The 9,208-nt window shown below is 32.6% G+C and overlaps 1 protein-coding gene across 1 annotated transcript in view; it reads left to right on the plus strand.

Annotated features, from left to right (window-relative positions):
* The first annotated feature begins 456 nt into the window (after positions 1–456).
* The window catches only part of LOC106461995 (ganglioside-induced differentiation-associated protein 1-like), a 15,563-nt gene continuing 6,811 nt past the window's right edge, over positions 457–9,208 (plus strand). Inside the window, exons 1-2 of the mRNA XM_013921862.2 lie at positions 457–588; positions 1,430–1,622. Of these exons, the coding sequence (XP_013777316.1) occupies positions 487–588; positions 1,430–1,622 (295 nt within the window). The 5' untranslated portion in view covers positions 457–486. The remainder of the gene's footprint in view (positions 589–1,429; positions 1,623–9,208) is intronic.

The following is a 9,208-nucleotide window of genomic DNA, read 5'->3' on the forward strand; positions in this document are numbered from 1 at the left end:
ATTTAATTTCATTTTAAAACTATGCCAAAATGAAAATAGCATACAATAGGTTTTATTATTTGTTTTTGTTGGATTGTCCCTATACTCTAGTTTTGTAGATTATTACACATCAAAAGTAACCGTATATTATATGAACAATATTATGTCATGCATTTACACGTTGAGGTGGTTTTGTGATATTATGTTGAACAGTTATAATTTTTGAAAAAATGCAATCTCACAATAAAAATTGTCTTGAACTAAGACATAAGAAAACTTTAAGATTATCACAGTCAATAATTTATCCTTTACAGTTTTGGAGCCGTAAAGATATATATATTGTCATTTAATACAACCCAATAACACACGTTGATCAAAAGTGTAGATTGAAGTGGACCTCCCTTGAACTTAGACTTGGAGATTAAAACATTTCTGGAATACTAAGTTTGTTTATTATATTGCCATCTAGTGGCAATATTCTAAATAGCTCAGTTTTCTACTTGAAGTATGGCTGCTCAAGGAAGTAATATTGATAAAGAAACATCAAGTGGTAATAGTAATGGATCATTAGAACTGTATTGTTGGTATTCTTCGTTTTATAGTCGAAAGGTATTATTTTTAAGCTTATAATATTCATATATTTTTCATAAATATCACGAGTAACTACTTGTTAGTAATATTTATAATTATATAACTTATAAGCATCTGTCCAGAGTATTAACTTCAACTGTTCAAGTCGCATGACTGGATTGTGAAATGCACATTTTTTTGCCTTTAAGGCTTTATTTACATCTTATTAAATTTCACTTAACATACTGTGCATAATGTTATGTCCACTCGCCAAGCAATAATACCAGCACCTTCATGCTTAAAATAAATGTGCATGGATAATGTCAGTTGTAACTTGTTGCAAGGAGAAACCCTACTGGATACTAGATTGAAAATCATCTGCTACAATTCATGGCAAGGAAATTCTGTAGGCTAGAGCATGTAATATCTAATAATAATATGCAATAGAGTAAGCGCTTTATAACTTGTTGCCAACTAATTGGTCATTCATTATTCATGAAGAAAAGGCTTTAAAATGCTAAGTAAATAGAAATTTGATAGTAAATATAAATATATATGTAAGTTTAATTCTTAATTCATGAAATCCTGTATGTGCATTAACATTGCTCATATCCAAATATGTGCTTTACTATTTCTGACATTTTATAATCTAGATTTTTATTATGAGTTACTGCTTGAAAGGTTATTGTTTGCTGTTTAATATTTGTTTTGTAGGTGATTTATGTCTAACAGTGACATCAAATGTCATTAGTATTAATATAAGTTCATCTATTTACAATTTTTTTAACAACTTAAGATCTCTGCTTGTCATGTATATAGTCTCTAGATGTTCTACTTGATAGTTTTACTGACCTATTTTTTGTTAACAAATGTATTTTAGGTTTTGTTTGCACTTCATGAGAAATGTTTAAACTTCAAGTCAATTATTGTTGACTTAAGTAAAATTGAGCAATATCAGCCATGGTACCTAAGGTTAAACCCTCGAGGAGAAGTACCCACCTTAAAAGATGGAGTGAAAATCATACCTGATTCAGGGCGAATTCTTGACTACCTAGAAGATAATTTCAGTAATGGTATGATTGATTAATGTTATAAATGAAAAATATATTTTAGGAGAAACACATATCTCTTTAAATTTATAATGTATTAAAAAAGAAAAATATTTTACACATATTTAAAATTAAACAGGTATAACTGATAAGTACCTAATTTTATGTGCACAAAATTGTTATGTAAAGCTTGTTAACTTCAAGTCAGTGAAACAAAGGATTCAGTAATCAAGTATATATAATCTAGAGTTCTTTTAAGTTAATCTGAAAAATATATTGACAGTTGTATGTGATTTATATTTAAAAGTTTGTTTACAGTCATGTATAATTTCGAAAATGTAAGTCACTTGCATGTATGATGATCTAATTTATACAAACATTTTTATTATGTGGTTATAAGGCTAAGCATGATCTAGTGGTTAATGTGCCAAGCTAAGTATAAGAATAGCTTGGGTTTGAGGGGTGGCATGCCATAGATCATGTTTCGCACTTTCAGCTGTGGGGGCATTATATATGTGCAAGTGTGGTAGTCAGTCCTATTACTTGGTTAACTATAGCTGAACAGACAACAGGTCACCTTTGGTCAGCAGTTTCAAATTAAAAATGGCTAAACCTAGAAGTCTCTTGTATATCTCCTTAGCCCATATGTTGCATATAGTGTCATTCAAGTTGAGTTACCAATTATAAATTTTCACTAACTAGTTAACTATAACTTGATCACACACAGTAATCCTACTTATACCTGCAAATTTCTCATCTAGTAACAAAATATTACAGCTGTATAAACACACACACACACACACACACACACACACACACACACACTAATCAAACTTACAATTGTAAGTTTCTCATGTAGATGGAAAATATAACATTCACACATGTACACACACTAATTCAATGTATACTTACATGTTTCTCCTTTAACATAACATTTTAGAAAAACATGGGAACTATTCATCCATCTCAACTGTCCCACACTCTAAACTAAACTAAAACTATTATAAAAAAAAAAAAGAAAAATTTAAAGCCAGTCCTTATCATTCATATACTTATCAAGATTTTGCTTAAACTCGCTTAAATTTACTGCCTCTACAACATCCTAAATTCTTTTCTTTATCTCCTTTTCTACTGTTTGTCTTACTCTAACATATTAAATGTTAGACCTATGTCTATTGTTAGGCTTATCACTTCTATGGTAGTTAACTTCATGCCGAACTTTCCTTGCCTGTAACTTTGCTATAATCTGCTATTATCTCTTATTATAACAAAAGCTAAACAATAATGAGATATTCACTCACAAAATATATTAATCAATAATATCTAAAGCAAACAGTCTTTTATATCATGACATAAACCACTCTTCAAGATAAAATATTTATTTATTTTATTTTTTTACTATATACAAAGACTGTTTTTAGTTCATACACAAAGTGTTCACACAGGCTACATTAACATTTATAGTTCCTTTTTCTCTCTTAGCGTAGGGTCTTCAGTAGGGCTTCTCCTTAACAGGATCCCTCATCTTGACCTTGTGTTGCTTGAGGTCCATAGTTCCTAATTATTCTGTATGCTGACATAGTAGATTTTGTTCCTCTTTCTGTCAGTCAGTTTGACATTCATGTTGACGTCCTTGTACGTCTCATTTCTACTCAGTGCTCTTAGGCTTAATAGGTCCTTATCTTCTGTAATGAAATCACTATATTCAGATTCTACTTCCATGACAGCCACACCTGCCATATCCATTTGTACATCAATAGCTACACTTGCAAGGTCTTCTTCTCTCTCGAAGTACCTCTTCAACAGATTGGCATGGTAGACCTTAATCGTCCCATTCACATTCATCTTGTAGTCCATTCTGTTGAGTACTTCAAAAGGTCCTTTCCATTGCAGGGTGAGTTGTTGTGGTCTGTAGGTAGCAGAACTAAGACCATTTGTCCAACTTGAAATGTCGACCCTTGGCCTTGTTATTATAAAAGTGTTTGTGAGTAACACTCTTTTGATAGGTCTGGTTTAATGCTCTTTTCTGGTTCTCTGTTCTTTAAGTCTCTTCTCTTTGCTTGACTTCCTCTCAGGCACTATCCCAAAGTTTCTGCAATGAAGTGTCTTTTGCATTTTCTTCAGCTCCTGTGAAACTACATTTGAGTGACCACTCTATGAGACTTTAAGAGGTTAGCTATCTTCTTTGCTCTTTTTCCTTTGAGCTTTTCTGATGACAGGAGATGCTTCATCAAATTTCTGTCATATAGTGGTTCCTTGATACACATGGCATCAAGCTCTCCTACATAATATTGAGTATCCACCTTTATTTTTGCCATGAGAAACTTTCTCACTGTCCCATCAGTTAGCACTCACAGGCATACCTTGCCTGTCATCTGACCAATGAACACTAGACTTTTTCTCATTGCTGCACTACTGCACCCAGTGTCTCATAGAACATTCACTTTCTTGTCCCCAACATAGCCTTCATATATTGGCATATTATGGTTTGTTGGCATCTCTTGATATTTGTCGCATGCTCCCGTCACTATTGGCACTGTTGATACGTTTGCTAACTTGAGCCGACCATTAGTCGTGCACTGATCGATCTTGTTTTCTTGTATTGAATTTGACAAGCAGTCTTGATTCTCTTTCTTCTGGCAGCAGTATCCGTAGTTTCAGTCAGTCACTCTTTTCTTTCTTACTAGCACTGTCTTTGTAAATGTCTCCAGCTGCTTTATGTTGAGGTTTCTGCTGTTGTTTGCTCTTAAAGGACTTGCACTCCTTTCCAATGTGTCCCATTTTATAACAAACTTAGCATCTCTTCTCCGTTCTATCTATTAACTTCATGTCATCTTTGGTAAACTCCTGCTTCTGGTCAGCCATTACTGGTTTCAAATTTAAGTGGGCTTTCTTGGACTTTCCAATTATACGACCTTCATGGATTTCCATATACTGTTCTGCCATCTTAATCATCTTGTTTACGTCTTTTGGTGCTCTCTCCTTTAGGAACAGTGACATATCAGTTGAACACATGGTCATGAACTGTTCACGTCCTAATAGGTTTGCCTGTCCTTTAAAACTATTTTCACACATGGTCATGTCAGTCCATCTGGTGAAATATTGCCACAGACTTGGCACAAACTGAAATAGTTTCTCCAGTGTCGAGTTTGACTCATCTAAACTTCTGGCGAAAACCTTCTTCAGTAAGTTCATATCGTTTCAGTAAAGCCATGTTTAATTTGTCATAATTGTTACGTATTGCGAATTTGAAAAAGTCCAAAGCCGATATTTTAGTTAATTTACGCTATTTGCCAACAAGTTTGACACGCATCATTTTCGTTTTTCACACAAATACGTTTTAATATACACACAACAATACAATTTACAGTTACAATTACTACAAATAGTTACTACAAACAATGATTTATAAACAAAAGTTTCACAAACTTACAAACACTATAAAGTTTTCTTTCTAGTCTGGAACTTCCTTGATATCGATGAGCGAGTTGACAGAGATATATTTCACTTAATGGGAAGCTAGCTAGCTTTGTCTCTTACTGATCACATGGCAATTTTTCTACCATTGAAGTTAGGTAATGTTTTCATAAAAATACTAATGTCCGATGAGAATCCACAGAAGTTAAAATGATTTGTAATGTTCCAATTTAGTAAATGCTCCTGTTCAAATATCTTAAGTTTTCTGATTGATAAGCATTATAACAATCACAGTTATAGCTTCCAACGTTTATAGCACACTGAATATAGTGAACTAATAATAGATACTCCTCTTGGCGCATTGCATTGGTTATATTTATAGCCGTGGGAAAGTTTTCTAGAAAATTCAATCTTACATAACAATACTGGTTAAAGCATTTACATGTATAGATATATTGTTGATTCTTACTCTTGAGAATCTTCTACAACTTTGGAGAATAGGCAGGAGTTTTGCAATACCTATCTAATAGTATAAGCTATGTATGTTTTTAAATATAAACTTAATCTAAACAATATTCATAATAAAATAGATGCATAACAAATTCGTTACATAATCCATGGCATCTTCTGAAGTTATGCCTGCATATACTTATAGGCCTTTTCCTGTGTGGAGTGGGCTGAGACAGGCTGCCCAATTGCCTTTATCCCAGTTATGACTTTGGGCGAATCTTTCATATCTCTCCAGGAAAGCATCAATGTCATTTTTATGTTCATCAAATTTGAGCAGATTGGGTTGGCTAGCCCTGACTTCACTGTCATTCTTGGGTCCTCCTTCTTTCATCGGGTGAGTTTTGCTATCTCAATTTGTGCTCTTATTCTCTCGATTTATAATCACTTTTCTCTCTCTCTTTCTTCAATTTTTGCTCTTATTCTTTCTCTCTCTATTTCCAGTTTTTCCTTTCTCTCATTTTCTTCTCTCTCCATTTGTATTCTCATTCTTTCTATTTCTTGTTTCTCCTTTCTCTCATATACTTCTTTCTAAATTTGTCTCCATTCTTCTCTCTCTTGTACTTGTTGTTTAACAAACTCTTAGTTTACTGTTGAGATCCTCTTTCTACCCATTTATCAAAATCTGTTGACATGGTTATATAGCGTAATTGTAATCCCTACATTATTTTTGTTACTACTACAGTTGTGCATATATAGGCCTACTTATTTATAATGTCCATCATGTTTTCTTCTATTGCCATTTACCACTGTATAATCCTGGCTGTGGCTCACCAATTGTCAAAACAAAAAAGGCTTTTACTTATATTTCTTAATAGTATAAGTATATATTAGGTTGTTGTTGGGCTTCGGATTCTTCAACAGTAGATGTCTATGACTAGTTAGCAATAAATTCAATGATAAATGAACAGCATGCACTTCACTTGTTTTCAAAATAATAATATATTCAGAACAAGTTAAATGTATGTACAACAAATTCTTCACACTATGAAGATTACAGGCATATCATAAGCACTATATGTATAGTTCTTTTCTTCATGTCAAAAGTCCAATGAGGCCTATTCAATTACTTTAGAATTTCAGTTGACAAGCCGAACTATCTTCTCTATTACTATCGCACTAGTATTCTGCGTGTGATTCACTTACAATTGTAGTGAGAGTTACCATAAGCATTTGGTCTCCTTTCTTCTGAAGATCCTTTGTTATTTTTGTCAAACTGCACTCAGGCTGATTCAATTACTTTAGAACCATACTTTGATGGAATAAATTATTCTTCTTATCTCCTTTTCTACTGTTAGTCGTACTTAACATATTAAATCTTAGGCCTATCACTTCTACAGTAGTTAACTTCACGCCAAACTTTCCTTGCCTGTAACTTTGCTCTCTTTTGCTATTGTCTCTTATAACAAAAACTAAACAATAATAAAATATTCACTCGCAAAATATATTAATCAGTAATATCTAAACTAAAGTCTTTTATATCATGACACCTTGTATGACAACCCTCTCCATTCAAGACACCATTCTAGTGACTGAACCCTTTCCAACAACTTATTGTCCTTCGTAAAGTAAGGAGCCCAAGACTGAACACAGTACTCCAAATGTGGCCTAACCAGTGACCTATACTATGAAATTATGACTTAATTAGACTTGTATTCAATAATTCTGTAGATACAACCTAAAATCTTATTTGTCCTACCACTAGCAACAGCATGACACTTTCATGACAATATTGAGGTTATTCCTATCCAAATTATGCGTATAATTTAAATTATGATAACCCACATGCATTATCTTATATTTATTATAATTAAAACCCATCTGCCATTTATTTGCCCAACTCACTAATTGATCTAAATCCTTCTGTAAAGCAGCATCCTCCTCCTCACAGATAGCGACACCTAAGACCTTAAGATCATCAGCCAATTTGAATAATTTATTGACCATTCCTTCATCTATCTCATTGATGTAAATCAAAAAGAACAAAGGTCTTAAGACTGAGCCCTGAAGTACCCCACATGTAACATTAATCCAGTTTGACTGAACTTCATTTGTAACAACCCTCTGCTTTCTTCCATCTAGCTGCTCTTCTATCCAATTTGTTAACTTGTCCTCCAAAGCTATAGAGATAATTTTTTTTAGAAGCCTTTTACGTGGCACCTTGTCAAATGCTTTGTGAAAATCTAGATACACCAACTCTACACAAGCAGTAACCTTTTCAAAGAATGTCAAATGATTTGTAAGGCAAGATTTCCCCCTTAGTGAAATCATATTGACTATCCAATAAAATTCTAAACTTTGTTGAATGGCTTTGCAAAGCATCTTTTATTAGACTTTCCAAAACTTTTCCCACAACTTATCTAAGACTAATGGGCCTATAAATACTGGGACAATTGAAAAGAGGAGTGACATTAGCTAATTTCCAATCCTCTGGTACCTGCTCACTATTTAAGGACTTGCAAAAACAAATAGTGGAAAACTTAACACAGTCACTCAAGTGTATGATAATCTGGATTATAATATCAAGTTTCTCATCCAGATTCCAAAAGTAATAACTGCTTACAGAATCCTTAATGACACCCATAACTTTGCATTGAAATATGTCCTCTTGATGGAATTACTCTTAACCCGATGACTACCGGCTACTAACTTTCTTAGTAGGCAATGCAAGTCTTGCTATATTTCATTCCAACAATAAAACTAGTGGACGAATAAGTTCAAAAGTTCATAAAAGCTTTGACAAATGTAGGTAGTTTAAGAAACATAAAGCCTATTACTTTTAATAAATTTAGTTTTTTTGCATTATGATCTTCAATATCTTGGAAAATTACATTAGGAAATCGTATTTATAAGAAATGATTACAATATTTTTATTTGCTACAGATTTGAACTTATTACTTTTAATGTTTTAGTACATTATTTTGAAATCCCCAAAAAATTGTATCCTCTATACAATGCAAATTTTATCTATTTTTAATTTTTTTAATAATCACGTATACTTCTTATGGTTTCAAGTAATATACAGACCCGTAAATGATATTTATAAATAAACCCAAACAATAAATGAGTATTTTTATTTTTAACTAGGATTTCATGTTTATATATGTACATAAAAACATTTTAATTTTGTTTCATAAATATATTTTTATTTCAAATTTATGTTTATGTTTCATTGCAGTCGTACTTTTGTGTTTATTGTGCCGAATAAACCATGGGGTCAGCAGCATGAACTTTGTACATTGTCCGTAAACTATCTCACCCCTTTTGGTTGTCACTCTCGTTCAACCGAGCGCGTGCGCATTTGAACGTTACTGTAGATATGTTAGTAAGAAAGCTTTTCGGTACTTGAATATCATTTCTTTGAACTTTCAAACAAGTTTATTTCAACATATGAGTATTTTTATTTTTAACTAGGATTTCATGTTTATATATGTACATAAAAACATTTTAATTTTGTTTCATAAATATATTTTTATATATTTGTGTTTATGTTTCATTGCAGTCGTACTTTTGTGTTTATTGTGCCGAATAAACCGTGGGGTCAGCAGCGTGAACTTTGTACATAAACTTTGTAAACTATCTCACCCTTTTTGGTGGTCACTCTCGTTCAACCAAGCGCGTGCGCATTTGAACGTTACTGTAAATATGATAGTAAGAAAGCTTTACGGTACTTGAATATCATTTCT

Source organism: Limulus polyphemus, unplaced genomic scaffold (assembly GCF_000517525.1).
Source record: "Limulus polyphemus unplaced genomic scaffold, Limulus_polyphemus-2.1.2 Scaffold1072, whole genome shotgun sequence".
NCBI lineage: Eukaryota > Metazoa > Arthropoda > Merostomata > Xiphosura > Limulidae > Limulus > Limulus polyphemus.